Consider the following 25,400-nt stretch of genomic DNA (forward strand, 5'->3'; position numbering starts at 1 on the left):
GCGAGTGGATGTGTTCCTTTCTGTTGCTTATACACGTAAATGTAAGCATCATTTTAAATCAAAACTTGCCTTTCTATTTCCCTCCGCAGAGAAGAGGCAAAAAAGGAGAACACTTAGTTTTTGACAGGTCTCAATTTGGTGATCTTCTTGGGAGAACCATTTTCTCTGTAAGACGCACTTCATGGGCTGTTTTGAGTGCATCAGCTAGGGACCCTCCAGAAATAGTGCTAATTCCAGGAGCATCAACAGGCAGCGGAAGTCTCTGTTCAGAGCTTCCAGCGATGGCAGGGAGATCAGCCACGTTCTGTGTTGACATAAGGTTTTTCCCCATCTTTCTGCAGTGTGTGTCCCGTATTAGCGGAACTCTAAAAACAGCGCTAATAAATGCCAAACACATTTTCTGCAGCTGCGTGAGGAAGCTGCCCAGAGTGGCTATTTATCACTCTCCCTCACTCTCACACAATCAGATGCACATTATCTGTACAGAAAATTGATTTACAGCTTTACCTCAAACCAGGGCACTTCTCATGAAAGAAATGTTTAATCATTTCTCACCGGACTTAGTCTTTATGGCTGTTTATGATTCTTCGGCTCATTATAGTAGGAACATGTGGGGCTCCAGGAAGTACCAGGACTCTGAGAATATTTTGAGAAATGCTACTGTACTGATCATGAGAGCCTTAAATGCGGGCTAGTTTATAGCATGATTTGTATCAAGTCTTGGTCTTTAAGACTAACTGTAATTATAAGCTTCAGCACTGAGTTCAGATCGGATTCGCAGTGACCTTGGATCCAAACTAGTTTTCAGTGATGGGGCAGATCTAGAGTGGGTTTTGAGAAAACTCACAAGAACATATCATAGCTAACGTAATTTTAGAAGTATGTGATGTGAACTTTTCCTTGCTACTGCTGCCATTAAGGCAATGAATGGCTGAATGAAAGTGCATTTATATGAATCACCTAGCGGCTTTCATTCTGTTTAGCATTCAGGCTGTATAAATTCTAATGCTCTGCCCATCTGCCCTGGATTAAATTAAGATAATTTTAATCATTAAGGCAACCTTTAGCTTTAATTGATTAAGCTTCATGTGCTCTTTCTTTTTAGACACCCCCCCCCCCCGACTATATCAGTTACCTTAATAAAAGATATAATTTCTCTTGACAGACTTGTAGTTTTATTGACCTATGATGGACTAAGGATAAGACTAGGAACATGAAGTAAACAGAAATAAAACCGTATTGTTAGGGAAGAAAAAAAAGGAAGGCATCTTTGAATAAAACCTTCTTTAATAGTTTTTAGAACTCTGTTCTAATACAAGTGCTCAAGGACATAATTGGCAATATATTTAACAGCAAGTAGAGTCTCTTCACAGGTTGGCTTTATCTGAGATTCAGGGAGCATAAAACCATATCTACCAGTGTCTCGGAGCTCAAAAGTGAAAGAGTACTTGATGCCTTCATCGTAAGCCCAATCGTCAGAGCCCCCTGCAGCAGGATCTGTTGATAAAGAAATAAAATAAAGCTTAACTGGAAAAGTGTGTCTACACATTGATATGTGATATACTTTGGAGTCAAGTCACGTAGCCAGAAATGCAGAAAGAACAGATAAAAAGGAATATTCAGTGAATCGATTGATTTTTCTGCTCATGGAAAAACTTCGGTGATTTTAGGACATTTGTGAGCTTTTTTTCCAGCTGATGCATGCAAGCAGCAGTCTAAACAAGCTCAGCTGCTCCCTCCTTGTCAGTACTGTGGGGAGACCATGGGAGGAATGCCTTAAGGAACAGGACAATGTCATGCTTGCATGGGGTTGTTTAGAAAGATTTGGTAGCAGAAGCAAATACCCCCACACTGGGTAGCTTTTTGAGATTCACACAGATGTGAAAGAACTGCAGATCTGGGATATCAGCTCCGTCTTTTTCTTCTGGACAAACTGTACCCTCCCTTTCCAGTACTTTGGTATAATGAAGGCAGTCTCTTTTGCTAAAGAAGGAGCCTCCAGAATTCCCAAGCATCACCAAACCATTTTTGAAGTATTCTAAAAATTGTGAAAAAACTGCTTTTTAAAGTTCTTTTTTTTTTTTTTTTAACTTATTTAAGGAAACAGAAATAGGAAAAATAGATTAGTTTCCATATTTAAGTAATTTAAGAGATCTTAAATATAGGGGATATTAAAGTTCTAGAAATCTAGATTCGGCAACCTTATCTCAGGTTTTGATACTGCAAAGGCCATATCCTGACAGCTGAGTTCCCCAGGAGGGTAAAAGAATGGAGTTGTACTTGGTATGTTTCTCAGACTGTGATGCAAAGTAAAAAAAATAATTATCTGTGTTGCTAGAGTGGTTGAAGCCATTCTTTAGGATTCACATCATCTTTTCACTTTGACTTGGAGATACTGGAAATGCAGAAAATCCCAGGCCGAGACTTTTATGTTTAAATCTAAGCTGTGTATGATTTAGGAATTCATGCTACGCACATGAATTCCTAAACACTTTACCACATCACTTTACCTTCCAGGGGGTCACATGCTCCCTGGGATCCTTAAGGAATATATCATCCCATATTTCAGAAATGACACATTTAGATATACCTCTGAGCATACACATGTGAAGAAAGAAAGGGACTACTTAGGAAGAGGAACAAGAATCACTAGAAAACTGTGTTTGATAGTCTTAGTAGCACTTAATGTAGATGGCTAGTATATTTAGGTCAGTACTTACAGATTGTTGTAGCTCCTGGGCCATACGTATACTTGGTGTTGTACAAACTGGCCAGCTCTTTGGATGCAGCACGAGCAATGGAATTCTGGAGGAAAAGAGGAATGATAAATGCAGATTTCCAGAAGCTTTCTGAGTGAATCTAAGCAAATCTATTGTTGCATAAACGGAAAAGCCATGCTTGAGAAGTTTTTATTTGAAAACTGTTGTTCACCTCTCAGAATGACTACATATCAGTAGCTGACAAGGCACAGCTTGTCCTGTTGTTCTGAAGAGAGCTCCAAGCTTTAATGGAGTATAGACCAGTCTGTGTATTGCTCTATTGATGTGCAGCCTGCTTTATAGTCCAGTATAGTTTGGATAGTGACAATAGATAACAGGATTTTCTATACTTAGAAGAAACTTGTACAAGATTGAAACTGAATAAGGAATCTTATTTAGAGATAAGAGAATCTTAGAGAATAGTAATAACTTGATACAGTAAATTGCAAACATACAATAGCCTTTCTTTTCCTTCTATTCATGCAGCTATAAATTCAGAGTGGAGTCAGCTTAGTCGGTGGAGTTGAACACTGATACAAGTGGAAACAGATTAAGGTCTTGTAAATATTAACAGCCAGAAAAAGGCATAAATTACCTTGGAACCATATGTAGTCTCATTAATTTCAATTCATTTCCTGTGCACGGAGCGACTCAGTCAACTCCCACTGATTTCACTGAGGGCTGGATCAGGCCCATCAATAGTACTATGAAGCTTTGTATGTTTGCATTAAGGAAAATTACAGACTTTTCTTTGGAACGTGTGGCTTTTCCAGTTCTTCATTATACAGCATGTTGGTAATAAAACATGAAAACTATTAGTAACAGATGATAAATAGGAATGATTTTTGAAAGCAGATGTTCAGTATAAGAATAAGCAATGGGTTGCCATATCTTTCTTTATAGCTTACAGCTGAATGGCTTACTATTCCAGGAATTTGGTCAAGCCCCTTCTTCCCCTGTAGGTTATACTCTGGCTTACTTCCCAGTGGAAGATATGTCGTAAAATATTCTCTATTCATCCTTATGCTTCAAGTGTTCCTGTGAATTACTCGAAGGGACAACATGTTTAGAAAATCTTAGTTAAGTGGGAGAGCTTTCTCAGCTTCTACAAAACAGCACCAAAGTCTGTTTGCGTTAGCACTGGCAGCCTAATTCATTGCAGAATTGCAAGTGGTTCCCCATTCCCAAGTGTTAGATTTTGAACATCCTAGTATTATTGGAGTTTGCTGTAGGAATTTGTGGTCATTTAGCACATTAGGAATATTTAAACAAGGCAGACCAAAGAGCATTTGAAGCTTGTCCTTCCACCTGTAACATTGGCTGCACCTGAATGTGGGGTTTGGTTTCTGGCCTCTCTATTGTCGAAGCACAAGCAATTGTAGGAAGAATGCCGTTGCTTTGCATTTCACAGTCTTGGATTGAGAGCAATTGGGGTAGCTGAGCTCCCTCCAGTGTTGGGGTTTTCTTTATTTGGTTGGGGTTATTTTAATCCTTTAAAAAGCTGATCTTCCTAAAATCCGTAATAGTTTTTAACCCATGTTGAGGGTATTGTAGAGGTGGGAGACTACTATCTGTTTGTAATACTACATTTTCTTCAGTCATCTTTTGTTTATAATATAAGCATTTAATCAGCAGCTGAGATTGAATCAAATCTTCTTTCAATAGTAACTGAATTTTTAAATGAAAACTGATTCTTCCTCTTTTCAAATATATGCAAAGTAGAAGTTAGATTTGTATAGATAGTCTGATATTATGTATGGACCTATTGGTAACTAGTATTTGCTGTCTCTTTAGTAAACTGCGTGGTAGGGACAGTGGAACGGCAGAGCTGCTCTTTGGGAAGAACGGGGCATTCCTTTCACTCGGCTGCCAAATGATGGCTTTAAATCATACCAGAACAGATACCACAAAAAGTATGTCAGGAAATCTTTCTACCTGAGGGATTTTTTATTACTGGCCAGGAAGTTGTAAAAAGAGAGATTTGTATAAAGAGCAATTGAGATTTCCAGCTGTTAAGAGCCTGGAAATAAATAAACAACTTCCTCAAGCTTTCCAGGCTGGAGATCAAGGTGATATTTTAAATGACCCTTTCTCTAAGTGAGAAACACGACTGAGCATTTATGACTTCATCATGAAATGAAACTTTATCAGAAGTTTTGATATCTGATTTTTTTCCTTTAAGTGACTCTCTACCATTTACTTTCCTAATAGAGTCATAGTCGAAAACCTAAAGGTAAAAAAAATAATTCAGCTTTATAGGAACTAAAGTCACCTCTTAATATAGTATAAAACAGCAGGAATAATAAAAATTAAGTACATATTTGTGAGTATAAATACAAAATATGAGGAATTTTTTCTTTTTTTGTAAAAATAGCACAATTATTCAAAACCATCCATAAAAAGGAAATAACATGGCCATTTATGCAAAGGTATATAAATAATGCGTAGCATTTTCCAAAAGGGAAAGTAATATTTAGCTTTTGAAAAGTGGATTTTCAAGCCCGTATGTGATTTGGAATACAGCTGCAAGGAGAAACATCGCTATGTTTTTGACCTTTGAGGATACTCTTTACTGTCGAGTGATTTTCTAGATGTCTCTACATAACTGGCTTAACTGAATTGTTGTGGTTGGTTTGGGGTTGGTTTGTTTGCTGTTCTTTTTTTTGTTCACTGTTAAGAATCTCTCTCTTACAAGGAAGATTTTGCTGAGAGTTACAGTAGCAGAGAAACAACTGGTGCCCTGAAGTCCTAGAAATAACTCCAAATTAATACCTTGTAACTGGGAGCAGAAATGGCTTTTCAGCTTCTGACTTGCAGCTGAGCTCACAGAGCTGCTCGTTGCAGCAGAAGGTAGTGCTCCCTGCACTGAGCGCCCATCTGGGTGTTTACACAGCAATTACTAATATTTCACTTGATCTTGTGCACCGAGTGCATGGACCGGTGAGACAGCAGAGTCGTGTTCTCAGTGCCATTATCTTACATAATTCACAACCTTTAAACCTATTTTTTTTTCAGTTATTAGCTTTTAATGAAAGGTATGTTACTGGCCTCTCTTTCTCGCCACATCTGGGGTTTTGAACTAGCAAGATAAATTAGCAGGCTGAGCGTCTTCTGTGTGTTAATAGGTAATTTTTTGGGGAGCATGTCCCTCATTTTACTCTTTTATCATCAGGCTAAGTTTGCCAGCAAACTGCAGCTGTTTAGAAACACTTCAGGGACATCGATTATGCAGCTGCTGCATGTGGACAACTCCCTTCGCCCTCACAGTCTGACAGGGATCTGGAGAAGCCTTTTCACTGATTGACTGGACCTCTTGCTCTCTTCCCTCACTGGACTGCAAACTGATGTGCCCGAGGCTGCAAAATATTTTCACTTCACCTCAGTCTCATGTGCTACTTAAGCGGCCCTCAACTTCCTTTGCAATGAAAGTCAGAAAATGTGGTATTTGCAAAGTTAGCCTTAGCCAAATGAAGCTAAACTTCTGAGGCTTCTTGTTTTGCCAATCAAAACAGACTCCCCTCAAAAGAGTCCACGTCTGATGTGTAATTTAGTTCACTATTCTGTTGTTTCTCATAGTTAAGCATGTCCCCCAAGAGCCCAGGGAATCCAGCCAAGTGCAGCACTTCAGTATGATGCTGCTTCTTGCTTTGCCAACCTGTTTCTCTGTGGCAGTCTCACAGAGTCTTTAAGAAATTGATCTCTGGTGAGAGGGTTTCCAGTCCGACTGAGTTAAGGTGAATGTGCCCTTCGGAGACTCTTGTCTTTCAGCCACTCGAACATGAGCTTCAGCTGGAAGATGCTGCTACTAAAAGCATCCTTTTCACAATTGTAAGAGTGTCAGTTCAGAGCAGTTCTGTTGCGGGACATCTGCTGTGGCCAACTCAGCGGAGTTGTGAAGCCAATTCCAAACATTGTTTTTCTGCCTATTTTCCTGTTTGTTGTGCTTCCTGGTTGACTTTACCAATATTTACTTGTCGCAAGTAGTACAATCACACGAGTTTGCAATAGCACACATGCAACAGCCTAGGTTGCAATTCCTCATTGGTATGTCCGAGTCTCTTAGATGATAGGATTTTTGCTGTTCAAAAATTCTTACACATAAACACATCCGGGAATAAAGTCAGGAGTGTAGACTTTGCTCCCAGGTTAAATAATCAGATTGATATTCACAAAGTCATGCAATATATTTGAAATTCACTCTTCTTGCAGGCTGCACAGACTCCACTTTCTACTGTATCCTATTTTAAGCACTCAAGAGGAAATGAAATGCCAGGCTAATCTAATATGGAAGGTGAATTTCGGTGAGCTTAAACAATAACCAGTGTGGCCAGTACGCTTTCAGGTAATACAAACTGAAATCCTATGTCTAGAAAATTATCTTGGGTTGTAAATTAATATATTATTCTGCAGCCTGCCAAACTGTAATAATACACATACATTAATCTGACAATGAGTATGAGCTGGCTGCAGATATGTATTTGGAGCTGAGTTTGTTGTTTAACTGAGAGATGGAATTGAAACTGGAAAGGAAGGAAGGGCACAATGCACATTCCTCTTCTCTATCAAATCATAGTTCAGAGCCAATTCAAATACAAACAAGAATTGATAAAGCTACATTTTTCTGCTGAAAATGAGGAAAACACAGGGTGACCTAATAGGAAGCTAAGGCCAAAATATGAACTGATTAAAAAATATGGGCTGAACTGTTTATGAAAAATGCAATTAAATACAGAGTTCTTTATTGCAAGGGGACAAAAATGTGAATAGTAAAATAAAGATGAAAAGAATCTTTTTGGGGTGTGGAGAGATACTGGTCTTGCCAAGCACGTTTTTTAATTGTGAAAAGCTAATGCTTCTGTTCTCCGTAGGAGATGGATTCAAACGTTCATTCTGTGTGCAGGGTAACACTCCAGGGTGTAGTAAAGAATGAGTCAAGAGGATTATGAAGCAGGCAAAATGTGATTCACCAAAAGGAGTACATATTTCCTTCAGGGTGTCATCACAAGAATATTGTGTAACTTCTGAGAAATTCCTGACCTAGATTTTCCTGCCTTGGATGTTTTTATTTTTGTTGTTCAAGTAGTGTTTGGATAACAGTGAAAGTTGTGTGCAACACCCCAGGAGGGGAGTTAAAGCAACAACCCTGAACAAAGGGACAAATATTTGGGGAAAATCCTTGTGAGCTGTGGGGTTATCCTCAGTGCTCCTCTTGCATCTAAGAAGAAGAGTGGGAAGTTGTGGGAAGGAAAGGACATACGTGACTTTCATCATGTTTTACACCCCAGGGCTGGGGGTGGCTGAGGGGTACTTCTAAGCCCCAACTCAGAGTAATTTACAATAACTTTGAGGTTGTTCTGATTTGCTATGGCAATGCAGTGGAGCATAAAGGATGTCTGGGATTCTCAGAGTGCCCTGTTCTACCTGAGAGACCAAAACCAGAACAGTTTTATGCCTTCTAGTGATTTCTGAAGGCTGTGAGCAGAAAAAGTCTGTTGAGCCCCAAGGACATGCCATTCAGTATGCTTGCAGGAAAGGAAGGTACAAGTGCTCTCTAGATCTTTCTTTTCTGCAAACTTAGTGTATTCGATCTCAAATTACTCAATTTTTGTGCCCTTTTATATCTCAGACAGTGGAATGCAGCATAAGCTCCATAGTATTATGCTACCTTTAATTAAATAGAATGGAACTAAATGTTGTTAATGATAAGCAGACATGTGGGATTTTGTTTAAGCACATGTCCAGTTCCTCACTGGAAGAGATAAGAAATTGCAACTATATTTCCTTTAATTTATTAGATCTGTCAGAGTAAAAATAACATCTAAGATAAGATAATGGCACTGTAAATTTTGCTTCTTCATTTGCAAAATGACCTATGATCCTTTTATTTGCCTAAACAATTTCTATTAAAAGTTGAGATTCTCATTCTTCAGCATTTCTCTAAATTCTATATCTAGACAGAACTTTTGGACAGCAAACACAACAGTTGGCATACAAAATAATACCTTTTTTGGTAGCGGTCTCATTTCAAACAAGTACAACTGTTGATTGAAAATCTTAAATTTTCTTTAGTCACAGCTTAAATCAATGTGTTTTAGTTATTTGAAGTAACCTGAAAAGCTGCACTTTCAAACCTGACCCAGACCCTCTTGAAGTCAGTCTTTCTATTTCATTCACTCACATTGGAGTGAATTAGGCCCTTTCTGTTTAATTATCCCAACTACAGGCAACGTCGGTTGGGCGATACTCTGATCTCATTCTCCAGAAGAAGGATTTTTTGGCAAGAAGTCTTCCCTTGTTAAAATCAGATACTGCAGAAGTTGAACACCTCTGGGATCCTGCTGTCTTTTTGTTGGGATCACCAGTAGAGGAAATATTTTTCCTTAATTAAGACGTGAAAAACACTCATAAGGTCATCTTGTCATGGTGGTGAGATTTGTGATTGCTTTGTAGCGGGAAATAATGGAACTCCCTCTGGGATCAGTGTGTCCGATTTAAAATATAGGATAAAGTGATGTTGGAAAGACTAACTTACAAAGTGAAATCAAATGGTTGAAGAGAAATATATATCCTGCATTCCTGAGCTATTTATTTTTTATGCTGAATGGTAATAGCAGAATTGTCCTCTATGGCGGGAAAGGAGAGTTTTTATTGATAAAATTTGTAAAACCTTAGTATGGGCGATTCATTAAATTTTACTGTGTATTAGAATAGAACATTGCTAATATAAAATTTTAATTTAATAAAGGAATTTGAAAACCCAGAAAAGCACATAGTTTCTTTCTTATTGTTAAAGATCGTTTTAATAATGAGCTGCCAATGTAAACTTTTTCCGTTTAATCTAGTGAGAAACATGCTGTACTTTTACTTATGTTTCATCACGTTTGCTCTTGATTCAAAAAATTGGGCCGAATGTCATGCAAATTTTTAACACATGGGAACTTTGTGATCTTGACAACAAAGCAGCTTCAAGGGGTTTGTGTGGCTTTATTGCTTTAGACTGAACTGCAATGTGTGAAATGTAAAGCTTTTGTAAAAACTGAAGACAAGAAATTACTACAGTTCCCTGGAATAATTACGATTAAAAATTTCTGGGATATAAATTAAGAAAACAAAATCTTCGTCTTAATTTCATCCTGTCCTTTAAAATGTAAAAAACGTAACAAGAAACTTCACTGTTGGCCCCAGTTTGTATTTGTGCTTCAGAATCATGACATCTGCTTGGGAGCACTCATAAATCTGTCAAACCTGCACAGCAAAGCAACACACAGTGTTGTTGCCTTGGACTTTTGGCAGCATCCAGGAAAGAGAGGGAATCAAGATTTGTTTATTTTGTTTTGCTGTGTTGTTTTCCCTGCCAACAGCTTCTTATTGCTAGTATGCCAGAGAACTGAAGTAATTTTATTATTCTTTACTGTTGATTTTTGGCCTTACAAAATGTTTACAACTTTTATGCACGTTTAATAGTTCTAACCCCTCCCTCGGTTTTTAAGGATAAAAAAAAAAATTCCAGACTGTTGTTATCTTACTTAAATGATGTTAGGGTGTGGCCTTTCTCTAGGATGAATAAAAGAGGCATTGTCCTTTAAAACACCACAGTCATCCTCTCCTCTTCCAAATAAAAGGTATGTTTGAACCCAGAACTGTTTAAAAAGGCCTCAGAACTGAAACTTTTAACCTTTTTTATATCTAACTCTTTTTAATTATGCTTTTGATAAAAACTGCTTCATTTTCCTGAACCTGTATCAATAGGAGTTTCACCATTTTACTTCAGTGAGAACTAAGGTTCGGTAGGAAGTGGAAGACAGAGATCCTTGCCTGCTGTTGATGAAACCAGTTCAGTCATTTCGTAGTTATTAGTGTTTCTATGTAATGTATTAAAGCTACATACACAGCAACATCTTGAGTCAGGAAGAAGCAGTGCTGCACAGCATAGTGGATTTCTGTATAGCAGGACTGGAAGACAAACCTGACCTTATGGCAAATTCATTGTGTGTGTGGAAATTAAATAAGGCTCTTGAGTTTATCCTGTGTTTGAACTGTCTTGAAGCCATCATGGTTTCCCTTGTTCTTGCTATGAAAGACAAGCGTTTTCAAAAACTGACAGTACAGATTATTTCCAGATGTTAAAGAAACTGCTTGAAGTTAAATGGATCTAAATAGCAAGTAATGATTTTTACTTATTCTTTTCATTATGTCAAAACGACAAAGAGACTTACCAGTTCCTCGTAATTCGATGGTAATTTGTAAGTATAGGAGTAAGGAAACAGTAGCAGCTGGGAGTAGGAGTGAATTGTCAAGTATGCCTTGATTGTAGAAAGATGTTCACGAATAAAATCAGCCAAAGCCTTGGTCTCCTTTTCAGACTCAGGTGCAGAGCCACAGTACGTGGAATCACAGGGGCTTTTGGAGGCCCCAAGAGCTGGGAAGAAAGGTGAATTTAATGACTATTTAATGAAAAATCGGTTGTTAGAAGAGTCATGTTACACCACTTTTGTAGATAAGCCTTGGAAATCCTTCTGACACACATGCCATATCAGAGGAGAGAATATTTTATTGCATAGTTAAGACACTGGGCAACATGGCATAGCATACAATATGCCCTGTAGAGTGTGGACAGTTGGAAAAACAAGAGTATTGAAGTAAAGCCCTGTATTATCTAAGCGATTTCGGATATTGATTTGTTTCAGTGCTTAACAAACCTCTCCCTGCATATCATCTCCCCCATTTCTAGGACACTTACAGGAACCAGCTAAGTGGAAACCACTCAAAAGAAACCCCTCTCCACCAAGTGAAACCAACCAAAAGCAAACTCTTGGTTTCTGTTCTGAACTTGTAGAAAAGGGCATGTGTGTGTGTATATGTACACGTGGGCATAAGTGTATATATGCGTATATATATGCACGTGTGTGTATATAGATGTTCATGGAAGTAGCCATACTGATCATGCTAGTAACCAAAGTCTCTTTTGCCCAAAACTGCCCCCAAAATTGAACACAAGCTACTCCAAGACGTTATACTGGTGGTCTTCACTCAAGCTTGAGCTGGACCAACCATCAGGTAGGGAAAATCTATAATTAAGCATCTTGGCTATTGCACCTCTTATGGTCACTTGCAGCTATTGTTCAGAGACACTTACTGCACCAGCCAGCATTAAAATTCCTGTTGGGATCTGTACCAATGCAAAGGCTACCAGCATTTTTAGAGCGTGTCTTCCTCCACATGCGGTCCTGAAATAGAATGTTGAAGCGTAGATCGAAACTAAGAGAAAGTTCTAACAGTTGGCTTTTCCAGAAATAGTCTTCTTGAGAAAGATGAATGTACTTACACTGGTCCAAGTGTAAACGTAACCATCAATATTAACAATAGGCAAAACATAGAAGTCCAAGCTGTTGAGAAGTGTGGTCATGACAGTATCTTTTCCGTAGGTCTCAACAGCCTAGTTGGAGAAAAGTAGAAAAAGCTGATGATGCCTTCATAGATCTGTAGCTCCTGTGTGCATTTAAAGGTCTAGGTCTTGATCAGGAATTAATGAATGTGGTGTGCAAAGTCATCTGGGTCACTCCACCACATGAGATGGCAGCTCTGTACATATACTTAGAGGATTTACACTGACTCAAACCACACTGCTGTTAGAAAGCCATTTCATTCTGATAGATAAATTATATGGTAAAGCAGTGTGGAGTTTGAGCAGGGTATTAAATCACTGGAAAGAAATTTCCATCTACTAGCTTCTTGTTTACAGACAGAGCAAAGTTCCTGTCCATACATTCTCCCTACATCCTGTCAGCTTAAAGGTTTGGGTTTAATTTGTGCAAGAAGGAAAAATCATTATTCCCATTTTTTTTATAGCTATTGCGCAGAGAAATTTCATAAATAACCAAAATTATAGAGAATATTTTCAAAGAACACACACGTTTCCAGTCATAATGCTGTGGATGCACATATTCAAAGGGAGGTAGATTTTTCCCTGCACTTTTCCAGACACAAACATAGGAACTCCTGCCATAAACCTGTGTCTCTTGATTGTTCATGGCCTGGCACTTTGTGTGTTTGTTCGCAGATTTGTATCAGTGTGAAGGGAGCATGTAACGATCATAGAAATTTGCTCTAAGTACTACGTTGCACCCATGTTTCCTTTACACAGATGTAAAGGACGACACAGGGAGCAATGCAATGGAGAAAGGCATCTATTGTCCTGTCACTAGCAAGTGGGAAGGCTGAATGTAGAATCTAGAAAAGCAGTTTCAGATCACTAGAACTTGGGGTTTTTAGGCTTTTTGTTTTTTTTTTTTTAAGATACATAATCCACCTTAGTTGTGTTTTTCTCTATATTTTTTTTACTTTTATGTCTAGAAGCAATCCCAAGTGAACCACTGATGACGCTCGGAGGTCTGAGCTTTTAAAGCACTTCTCCCTATCTACACTTGGATCCACTGAGCAGAGCCACTGCTGGTGTCAGGTACACCCATTAATTAAGTGACCAGACAGTGAAAATGACAGCTGTAGTGACGTGTATTTCTAAGAGAAAAATGGTAGCACATACTGTCTGCAGCCTTATTAGGAGCTAATGAAATCACATTCCCATTGACTCCACTGAGATGTCACTTTCAATTTCCACTGCTCCCTACACAAAACCACATGGCTGTCTGATAAGACTGAGATTATACTTGCCACCAATGCCTCTGCCAGCCTGACTCACCCAAGTACTTTGGCTTTCCTTTCCATGGGTTTTAAATCCCAGCTGCTGCTTCTGGGTTTGTGTTTGTTTTTTGTTTTTTGTTTTTTTGTTTTTGTTTTTTAATCTTCAAGCAGGAATTCTTAAAAAATTTGAGATTCAATCAGTGAATTGTTCTGCTAAGCTGATTGATCTCCTTCCACTGAGGGGGAATATACTCTGTAGAGAAGACTATGCAGCATTTGATAACTCTCACCTGCTTTACATTGGTGGCGAGGAGAAGGAAAAGACAAAGTAGATACAATTGTGTAATTCAAGGCCTGAAGTGAAGCTAATGTCACCTGTTCAGCTCTTTTCTGAATATGGTTTCATATTTTAGAAACCTTTCTGAGTGGCAGCTCGAAGGGATGTATATGCATTTCTCTCTCCCTGACTGGAGTTTAGGAAGCTTCATCCAGAGTTTTCCTTCTCTTTTAGGTACATTTCCTCAGTGCACTCTGTGCTTAGCTGAGGACATGTTTCCACCCTCTCTGTTGCCTGACTGAGTAACGCTGGTTGCAGGGAATACAGCATCTGACGCTGTAAGAAAAGCGGCTGTTCGGACATGCCTTCTGATGCCTTCTGATGTGCCCTTGAATTTCCTTATTCCCTACTCCTTATGATTATGTAAAGAACACGTCTAGTAACGCCATAAACATAGTCCTGTTTGTTATCTCTCACCTTTCTCTGACTACAGGTGCAAAAAGGAATTTATAGACCGTGTTAAGTAACTCTTGTGGTTGTCAGTACCTCTTACACATGCTTTTAGATAGTCTTAAGCTGCTGAAAGATTACAGGTCCAATGATTAAGATCTGGTTTAAGTAGTTACACCCTAACCATCTGAGGTGAGAGAAGGGATGTGCGGCAGGTATTTAGAGGTAAAAAGGCAATCTGCAGCTGCCTCAGCTCTTGCTGCTCACTTAAGATTTTCTTAAACATAGTTGCACTACGTAAAATATTTTTTTCATTTTTAAGCTTACTGACTTCTTTCACAAACCACTGGCAGAAAGCCGGGGAGATCCACTCTCTTGCATGGAAACCACAATCCATAAAGATGGCCTTCTTATTTGGACCACTTTTTCCCATCTAGGAAAGAAACCAACAAAAAACCCAGGTCAAAATAATTTGCACACAGAACAGGCCGGTCAGCCTGACCTTAAAAATTCAAACTTTATACAAATATAGCATTCCTTGATTAAATGGAAATCTATGGAGTGCCCTCAGCTGTAGCTGACCATGATATTCAAGCTAAAACAATAGACTCTTAATAATCTCATTTTTATTAATGTAGATAAGATTCCTTGATTCCCCCCCCCCCAATTATTTGATTATTCTGCGTTGTTGATTTATTTCCTGTAGTATCTCTAAAAGCTGATCTTGTTTGTTTGAATGATATATTATTGTAAATGCTTATGCAATTTTGGGCAAGTAGTCTTTGTACTTTCACCTTTATAGAGTAAATGTGTTTACAAACAACAGATGGAGAGAACATAAAGGTAGATGATCATTCAAATAGTTCTCAGGAGTGTGGTTAAATTTATACAACTGAACTTCTGATATTTCATTATGTCCCTTTTTTACAAAGATCTTTAAAATTGAACAAATCATAGTAGTAGTGAACAAAATGTGTTAGATTTTCTGCAAAATGTATATTACTGTCTTAGCATCATTGGTGTTTTAATAGGCATGATAATCTTGTGGAGGTTAATAGAGGAAAAGGCTGGCACAAAGAAATCAAAGCACTTACTTTGAGAATGTACATTGGCCGTCCTTCGTATGTTTCCCCAATTACACTGCGAGAGACAAGGTCTGGGTTCTGAGCAGCAATATCAGCAGTCCAAGCAGCTATCTGTTTAATAAGGAGGTTAAATTTACTGATGTCTCTGTCCTCAGGTCCAGAGTAATTAATTCACAGACTTCAAGCCAGTAGAGTCCTGAGCATCTAACTTGACCTAATATATAATACATTTTGTAGATTTCCAAGAATTAATTCCTACTGGTACTAGAGCTATATGTCTGAATTGATTTTTTAGGATGAATTTATTTAAACCTGTCATTTGAGCATGGCTGGTGGATTACAAAACCCTTTGAATGCTAACCCTGTATAGTTATGACCTTGTCAACCCTTAAACCTTCTTCACAAAAGAAAACTGTTTTTCTTGTTAAGCTAAGTAGATCGTATTCCTTAAATCTTCTACATGTTGTAATGTTTTTCAGTTTCATGGCTCTTTTATTCATCATCATTCCTGAATTACTGACAGAAGTGCTGGACAGGGATTTGTAGGAACAGTCCACTAATGACAGATACAAAATAAAGAAAATTTCCTTCATTTTGTTTATTATTTAAGGGAAGTAATAACAGCCGTTATTATCTTAATATTGGAGCATATTCCCTTTGTTACAGGTGCCTTCAGAAGCTCATAAAAATGTTGTCACATCCACCACAAAAAACATTTCATGCCCAAAGAGCTATCTATGAACTACGAAAAAGACAGGAAGCAGCAGACAGATCTAGACAAACGGGCAAGAGAATACTAGAAATAGTGATTGCCATTATGGATGTTGGTGGTTTTTTGCATGCCAATAACCTTTGCAGAGTCAGAGAAGCTTTTGGGTTTTGTTTTATTAATAGCCTTGTAAAAGGAGAATTTTTTTTTTTTTTTTTTAAGGAGAGTTCTGATAGAAGATAATTCATTAGTTCTGTGTATGATGTAAGATGCCGCTTGGAGAGGAAATATACATTTTCTTGTTTGAAAATGTGACAGATGCTTAGTGGGCAATGATTGGCACACAAATGAAAGATTTTTGCAAGGAAAGACATGAAAGGAACATTGTCAGACTTTTGAATACAAGAACTGTAATGCAATGGCTGATAAGGAGCCACTGCAAGGATGTGAAGAGTGACATGGTCAAGATTATGTGTCAGGCTGTGAAGATTACGAGCATGGCTGTGAAAAAAGGCGGGAGGAGGGGAGAGCTTATGGTGGAAGATGAAGAGTTATACTTGGGGCAACGTATGGAATAAGTTTTTTAGCAGAGGAGATGGGAGAAGGAATGAAAAGGAAAGAGCAAACTAGTAATGAAACATGTCAGCCTGGTCACTGGATTTCTGCCAGAGTTTCTGTGCAGCACTGGGAGCAGAAGTAGAGGAAATTGGTGCAGGGGGATGGGTTATACAAATTAACTCAGTAATGAGCAACAAAGGAGAAGAGGAGATAGAGTTTGGAAAAGGAGTTGTCATACAGAACAGAACAGAAGAGGAACAGAAGAGGAAAAGGGAAGAATGCTGGAATCTTATCGGAGTCATTTTGCCTACAGAGGTTAAGCTACCAAGCTAATAAAGTGGCAGACTTCTAGACGTTACCGTTTCCCAGTTGTTGTACTTTTCATAGCTGTGTCTGGTGGTACGAGCTTTGCTGTCAAATTGGGCATCCACTGCATCCTGAAGGTTGTCGATCAGAACTCTGCAATAGGGCACCATGAAAAGTGTAAAGAGAAACGTCCAATTTGCTAGCAGGAAAGCAGGCACCAGATAGACATTCCAGGGTCTTCCTGGAAATAAAGCCCCATGGTCTGTGAAGCGAAATGGGGGAGGGGGGTTGATTTATGTGTTTGCAAATAATATATATTAGGTTCAGGTTTCAACCTGCTTCCTGCCTCAACCTTGCCACGAGAATGATCAGGGAGCAATACCTTCCTCCTGATTAGCACCTGCCGACTTACTCCCTTACTAACAAACCTCCAGGGTGGCAACAGTTTGCTTTAGGAAGAATGGCAATGCTGAAACAGAGTGTGTGTAGAAAATCAGCTCTGAGCTGACCTCATGTTGCCAGATTGCCTCTGCCTCAGTAGGGAACGGGCCCTCTCCTGAACTTATGGCACTGGAGGACAGTTGGAGGACAGACTGCAGCAACGTAACACTCCCATGCAGCAGCCCAGAGATGTCTGCCTGATGAAATTCTTTGTCAAACCATCTTCCAAAGTTTAGGTGTGGTTTGACAGCTCTGTTGCAGGTGGCATTATCCATCCTCCAAACTACTTTACTGCATATGAGGTAGGCTATTAAAGTAGAACCAACAATGACAAGAAAACCGCAGCATCCTATCTGGATTGGTTGGTTCTCCACTGTTATCTTTCCCTGGGGCTGACACAAAGGCGTGGCTCATTGTTCAGCATACTGTTGAGGACCTTTTGCTTGTATTTCAACCTTGGCTATCAAAAAATGAAGTCCTTTTGTTTTTTCCAGTGTGTGTCTTGACATTCTTACAAATCTTACTCATCCAGGATATGTCCTTGATCATTTGTGATTTGTATAGAAGAGCAGGAGGCCAGTTTGTGAGGCGCCACCAGCCTTCAGAACAAACAGTGCAAATGACTACATTGACATGATGTCACGGCATTGCAGCTGCACTTCAAAAGAATTGTAACAGCTTGGGTTGTCACAAGGACGCTCCACTCAAGTTTGTCAGGGACGTCTTCCAGACATTATGGCCTTTGTTGCAATCAAAAGATCTGTGCATGGACCTGAGGGAGTTCATGAATATTAGAGGAAAAACTAACACATGTAGAGTAACTCCTCCTTTGCCAAAGAGGAAATTCCACTGAAATTGGATTCCTGTGCTGTATGTGGGCTGTGACATTATTGAAAATTATTTCTTCTAGAATGTTTTTAGACTCTGTTCCCCCAGCAGCATCCAAATCAGACATGGTTAACATAAGACCAGTAGATTTAGGAATGGATTATCCTTGGATTTAGCAGATCATAAAAGTTATGTTTAATGAGAACTGTGTGGTGTCCAATAAGGAGTTTGGTCTGGTGGCAACAACAATGGGGCTGAGAGACAAAAATGCTCCACTCAGCCAAATGAAGTCATGAGAATTTGATCAAGTAACACTAACTTTCAGTGTCTGAGTACATGGCGTTGACAGAATATCCATTACACATTGAAGAAGCCTGATAATCAAGATGGGCTGAGCCAAATTGCAAAGCTCAGGTGGAGCTAAAGGAGCAATGAAGACAGACAGCCCCACTCCACTCCAGCCCAACGTCAACTTCTCATCCTCAATTAATGCTTGCATAGTGACTGGAAGATATGAAGTATAAGCAGTTGCCTGGTCCTGCGCTTTTCTCCTTACCCTCCCATTAGTGCTACTCACTACAATGATTCTGTTCTCAGGGATGTGTAATGTGGCAGTGTGGTCTATTCACTCCACTTATGCTGCAGTTGTATTCAGTCATGGAAACTCAGGGCTTTTTTACTTCTGTGTAATATACTTATGAAATATTTAAGCCAATTAAGAGTTCTCTCTTTGGAAAAATCCTTGCCACGGATCTGCTGTGTGATTTGAATAACACCAAGGCTGTCCTGGGAATCTGTTCTCCCCACTCTCTTGGCCCTTCACCTGGCAACTGTCTTCTCTGTGTCACCAGTTTGTTTTTTTTTTCCCTTTTAGCCATCATTCTGCAGGTTAGAGAACTCAGTTGGGAGCCCCTCATGGTGGCCCTTGGGGCTCACTATTTTCTGACTTCCCTGATACTATTGTGCAAACCCATCTGATGTCCTTTCTGGCTCTTTCTAGACCTTTGCTGCATTTTGTCTTTAGTCAGAAATCTTTCTTATCCACTCTGTACTCCACCCTTGTGTACTGCAGTGAGCTTTCACCTCTGAGAAATTCCTGGTAATAAGTCTTTGCATCCTGTCTCTTCACTTCACCCCTTTAATGCTGAGCAGCTACAGTCCATTTGAAATGCCATAGGAAAGCTGAACTCAGCAGAGGCATTCACAGGAGGGATGAAGTTTGTAACAGAAAGATCAGTTGACCAATAAGAAAGAATCAAATGCACTTTCCCCAGTATTTAATCTCCTTCTATTCAAAATACAGTAGTGAGAACAAACTTACCGATATTCCATTCCACTTTCTTTCAGAAGATCTTCAACCTCAAAAGACACGTCAGCTTCAACTCGGAAATCAACTTGCATTTTTGGCCTTACCAGTGTGACAGAGTCTGGCTGCCAAAAGTCAACCTGAAAGAAGGCCAAATGAACACATAAACAAATAAATATTTACATATGTCTGTGAGTTTTAGGTGGGTGTATGTGTGATGGTAATGTTGATTGTGATTAATATACTGAGTTTCATTCCTATCCTATTACACTGACTCAACCTGGCTTGCCAGAAGTATCAACCTAAATTTTAACCAAAAATTGATTAAGAAGATTTTATTAGGCCCTAAAATTTATATGCCAAGTATTCCACAGCATCGGAGTGCATACAGACTATGAGTATTCTATCTTTACGACTTCTTTCATTCTTTGTACAGATTTCATTGGAGGGTTTTGCCTATAAGTGTTAGACAGAAGTGGACTCCTGCCTCAGTAGCAGAAGGACGCTGCATGAATACTTTACAAAAATCAGCTGGGAAAGATTGTTGTCTGTATGAGCTCAGTTCACTAAAGTTGGTTTGAGGAACCTGTGCCTTTGGAAGATGTTTAGCTCAGGGTGGACAAACTACAGTGCTATTACTATTTCATGTATTTTTGCTGAAGTCAGCTTCCAGACCTCTGGATTTAGCGCCCTATTAAAGGCCCATGAAATCAAAGCTGGTTTGCCAACCTAATGCCTTTTCAGCCTTTCATCTCGTGAATGTAAAGGAAACTGGGGCTGGTGGGCATATTCATGAAGTATGTGTCTTGAAGTGAGAAGATTATTCCAGGATATACTACTACATTCAGTCCTGAGTGATTGCTTCGTATAGCAATGGTAGTCCAGGGATATTTTCTTCACTAAAAAGAAAAGAAACCACCCCTTTATACTACACACTTAAAAGCAAGCATGGTGTATTAACATTCCTAATATTGGCAGCACCATTCCAATAGCATATTCTTCTACAGAACACTGTCCCAGCATGCTACACTACCCTGTTGATGATAGTTCTCCACATCTGCACTTTGTTAAAAATATCATCCTTTCATCCTACAGATAATGGTGTCTTTTTCACCAACAGCTATTTTACAACATCAAAGCTGAATAGAAATATTGAAAACACATTTGCTGTCTTTATTGTTTTTTCTCATGTCATTGTGTCATCATATATCTACATCAAGGTCAGTAAGAAACATGCAGCTTGGTTGGAGAGAAAGGAAGCTTTAAAGGAAAGTCAGAGAAGAAAAGATGACGTGAGAGACTAGAGGCCAAAGAAAAGTTCAATTTGTTGAGAGTATGGATCTATAGATTATTTACATGAGTAAAATGTTTTTGCCTGTAATGGTAAAAGTTCTGGTAGTTGGAATTTCCATGTTTTATCTAATACATTCTTGAAAGCACCCCACTGAATACAGCGTTTCACATTAACTTATTCTATTAAGAAACTCTGACTGGGTTAAGAAATTCAGACTGGGTTAACCAGACTTTCTAGGAAGGAATGCATTTGCATAACTCTAACTTTATCATCTTGTCCTGTTCCTTCTGAAGAAACACTCCAGCTGACTTGAACGGAATCAAAATTAGGTCTTTAATTCAGTAGCATGATTCTTTTTAAAAAAGACATATGTTAGTTGAACAAAAGGAGAAATGTTCCTTTCAAATGCAATATGACCCCTTCCCCAAGTTCTTTACCTGCACGTTGCTGGCAAGGGAATTGATGATTTCCACCTGCTCATCATTCTGCGGAATCACACGAAACACCTTCTGCCTGAAAGGGGAGAAAAAGTTTGGATTTGAAACAGGTAAGTCAATTGAGAGGTTTTTGCTCATGCAGAAGAAACTGTGCAACTATAAAACTTGCTGTCTGTTCTTACCCATCAAAGGCAAGATCCTGCAGGTGAGCAGAAACAGCTGCAGCACCTATGAGAACCAAAAAGGCCCACATTTTTTTTAAAGAAAAAAACAGGTTTTCCGTTCTTCTATGCTGCTTTTATAACCTGTTTTGTCCTGCTTTTTATCAATTATACACCAGAACAACCCACTGATCAACTGATAGATTATTCCCTTGGCCTTGTTTTATTTGCATACTATTTATAATGTGTGTTTTACTCCACACCTGTGAAAACAGATGAAAGTCTCGAGGGGGGCTGGCTAAAGAATCTTGCTACTTGACCTGGATGAACTCTTGATATGAAAAAGTGAATTTAATTTACTTTGGTTTTTTTTCTGTTGTATATGAAATTTGATTAATTTTGTTTGGCAATCATTTGGTTGCTGGATTACAAACTTTACTTCATGATACTTTATTGTTACTTTATATAATGGTAGATGTTTGTCAGGTGTTGTTGCAGTGACTGGTCTTAATCACACAGTATTGTCCCTCTTACTGAATAATATGGGGCTGACTCTGACAAAGGAAGAGGAAACACAGTTGAGATGTACAATGATCTTTTTCTTTTGTAGTTTTCCAACAGAGAAGAAAAGCACTGAACTTGTTCTTTGCTCAGTCACTTCACTGAAACTTATGAGTAAGCCAGGTGTCTCCAAAACTGAGTTGCAGTGGAGTTGCACGTATACTCCACATAATATATTCACTGAGTCTTGCATGTTCTCTAATTTAATCATGTAAGGACCAGAGGTGTATATCATTTAAGCACCACTGTGTGCATTACATGTAGGACAAGACGATTAAATGAAATGTAGTCATACAAAAGCATTTTTAGCTTTATCTTTTATGTTGTGCCCAAACTATCTGAGAAACAATAGTGTGTTTGCATCACTGCACTTCCATCTGTTTAGTTTTCATTAATGGGTACTTGGCATTAAATGTAACGTTAATTGCCTGTTGCTGCTGTGTCCTGAGGTGACTGATGTTTTCAACAAGGAGCCTCTAAATGAATCAGTGTATAAATATATAAAGAATGGAATTTATGAGCTCAGTTCTGTCTTCTGTTATCCCTAAGTGACCAGACAAATTAAAGGGGTTCAAGACACAGATAATGTTGAAGATGTTCTTTGACACCGCATCTGCTATTTTGCAGAAATCTATGTATATGCATATGATATAATGTGTGAAAATTTATTAGAAAATTAATATGTATTCATCTCAGATTAAAAGACATAGGTACAAAGGGCAGAAATTTGAATTGTCAATGGCCGTTTTAAGAATGAATGAGGCATCAGACTCTGCACCTAATTGTTTATGAGGTTCTCTGGATTCAACTCAGTAAAGCTGCAGCAGCCTTGTACACATAGAATACCTAGAAATGTATTTTTAAAATCAATGTACCAAAAATGCAGCAGTTTATACTTAACAATATGACCCATGATGAATATGTTCTTATAAGGAGGCTCCAAAACTGCACTGAGCCTACGTATCCAAAACTATCTTTGCCAAATCATAGGGTTTGAACTTATTTTACAAGTAATGATCTAATTTGTAGCACTGTAGGCTCTTGCCCAGCAATAATCTTACTTAGAGTCAAGTCTCCCAAGAAGGATGACAGCAGGAGTTATTCTGACAGAGTGCCAAAACAATACTGCAAAGTCGTCAGAAGTTTTAATTTTACGATGATGGGATCTATGCTATCAGATAAAATGGTCTGATCCCATGAACGCTGCTAAGACAATAATGTGGAGATGATCAAGCCCAGATATTGCAATGAATAAATGATCACAAGAAGTAATCAAACAAATTGCAGATGTCATCATTCCCTGTTGAGCACTGAGAAGCATCTTGGAAATAGAAGACTGCCAGATTTCAATGCTTGAGTTAACTTTTAAGAAATTCTTTGCTTTTTCATGCCGTTGGAGATGATGGGGAATTTTTGTTGTATGGTGTGTTTTTTTTCTCCAAACAATCACTGACACAGCGTTACTGCCATCAGCTACTGAGCTGGCAATCATCACTGAATACTATAATTTCCAATGGCAGTCTTTGCCGTTTCCATCCCAGATTATGTCAGAATAAAACAATGACCCAGAATCCTAGTGAAATGATTTATTTTGCATCTCAGCATTGATGGTTATTTGTCAGATTAGCTCATAAACTAGCTTTAAACCTTGTCTTGTTTTTCTAACTGTATAATATAAATGTTTAGTATTTGTATGATAAAGGAGCAGAATAAGGATAAATAAAATAGCAAATTAAATTTGGTTAAGCCATCTGTTCTTTTTAGTGTCTGATTACAAGCCAACAGAACATGAGTTAACCATGGCTGAATAAACCTTGGCCTTTACTACTTGACATTGAGTGCAGAGGCTAGTATTACCTATGTCTTTAAGGAGATTTAGAAGGAAGAATTAATTTTTTTAATCAAGAAAGTAATGAAACCAGCTGAATCACAATAGGAGAGTGTATAGTGATTTCCTTCAGGGTGTGTATTTTTTCCTATGCTTAAGGTAAGCAAAGCTGAAAAAAGCATCAGCTATTGCAATTTGATTGCAGTTGTTTGCTTTTTTGATGATTAAAAATAAAGCTGCCTATGATGTTGTCACTCACAAAGAGTATTCACTGTGTTTAGTGACATGAGCTGTAAAAAGTTTTGGTGCTAATAATTGGCTGTATTCCAGCTGAAATTCATTTTTGCAGTAATTTCTTATTTCAGTTTTAGGAATAGAAACACTCTGGTACTCCACTTTGAAAAGCTTGTGAAGGCTGACCGCAGACTGATAAAAGGAAAAAATACACATCAATGTTAGCATTTCAGAAGCATCCCTTACCCTATGAAGCCTTTCATCCCGTTTGTTATCAAACCAAGTCCAAAAGTCTGAGCATAAATAATGTCTTTTTTTTTTTTCTAGGAATTTCAGTAGATACATATTTCCTGAATCAGACAGTTTGCTGAGCAAAGGAAGGCAAGAGACCGGCATGGCTGAGTCAAGACCTGCTGGTCAAACTAAAGTGCAAGAAAGAAATGCACAGGCAGGGGAACCTGACGAGATGCATCCCAGAGCACTGAGGGAATTGGCTGATGTAGTTGCAAAGCCACTCTCTGTGATACTTGAAAAGTCACCGCAGCCAGGTGAAGTCCCCAGTGACTGGAAAAGGGGAAACATTGCAGTCATTTTTAAAAAGGGGAGAAAGGAGGACCCTGAGAACTACTGACCTGTCAGTCTCACCTCTGTGCTTGGGAAGATCATGGAACAGATCCTCCTAGAAGCTACGCTAAGGCACATCAAGGACAGGAAGGGGATTTGAGACAGCCAGCATGGCTTCACCAAGGGCAAGTCCTGCCTGACCAGCTTTCTGGCCTTCTATGATGGAGTGACTACATCAGTGGACAAGGGAAGAGCTATGATGTCGTCTATCTGGATTTCTGTAAGGCCTTTGACAGGGTCCACCACAACATCCTTCTCTCTAAATTGGAGAGATATGGATTTGATGGGTGGACTGTTCGGTGGATGAGGAATTGATTGGATGGTCACATCCAAAGGGTAGTGGTCAACAGCTCAATGTCCAGATGGAGATTGGTGACAAGTGATGTCCCTCAGGCATCTGTATTGGGACCAGTACTATTTAATATCTTCATCAATGACATAAACAGTGGGATTGAGTGCACCTTCAGCAAGTTTGTGGACAACACCAAGCGGAGTGGTGTGGCTGACATGCCTGAGGGATGAGATACCATCAGAAAGGACCTGGAGAAGCTTGAGAAGTGGGCCTGTGTGAACCTCATGAGGTTCAACAAGGCCAATTGCAAGGTCCTGCACCTGGGTTGGGGCAACCCCCGGTATCAATACATGCTGGGGGATGAAGGGATTGAGAGCAGCCCTGCTGAGAAGGACTTGGAGGTACTGGTGGATGAAAAGCTCAACATAAGCCGACAACATGAGCCTGCAGCCCAGAAGGCCAACCATATCCTAGGCTGCATCAAAAGAAGTGTGGCCAGCAGGTTGAGGGAGGTGATTCTGCTGCTTTCTTCCTCTCTGGTGAGAGCCCACCTAGAGTACCGTGTCCAGCTCTGGAGCCCTCAGCACAGGAAAGACGTGGACCTGTTGG

At 39.1% G+C, this 25,400-nt stretch overlaps 1 protein-coding gene across 1 annotated transcript; it reads right to left on the reverse strand.

The window, feature by feature from the left end:
• Positions 1 to 1,309: 1,309 nt before the first annotated feature.
• Positions 1,310 to 21,438, reverse strand: CPB1 (carboxypeptidase B1; the record flags this gene model as incomplete). Its single annotated transcript, XM_082486827.1, has 11 exons — positions 21,274 to 21,438; positions 21,092 to 21,167; positions 19,376 to 19,500; positions 16,839 to 16,938; positions 15,222 to 15,323; positions 14,459 to 14,560; positions 12,085 to 12,195; positions 11,896 to 11,986; positions 10,976 to 11,178; positions 2,721 to 2,805; positions 1,310 to 1,497 (listed from the first exon to the last, which is right to left on the reverse strand). The coding sequence occupies exons 1-11, from the start codon at positions 21,342 to 21,344 to the stop codon at positions 1,310 to 1,312; spliced, it is 1,254 nt and encodes a 417-aa protein (XP_082342953.1). The 5' UTR covers positions 21,345 to 21,438.
• Positions 21,439 to 25,400: the final 3,962 nt, after the last annotated feature.

This window comes from Vanellus vanellus (genome assembly GCF_965231255.1).
Source record: "Vanellus vanellus genome assembly, chromosome: 8".
Taxonomy (NCBI): Eukaryota; Metazoa; Chordata; class Aves; order Charadriiformes; family Charadriidae; genus Vanellus; species Vanellus vanellus.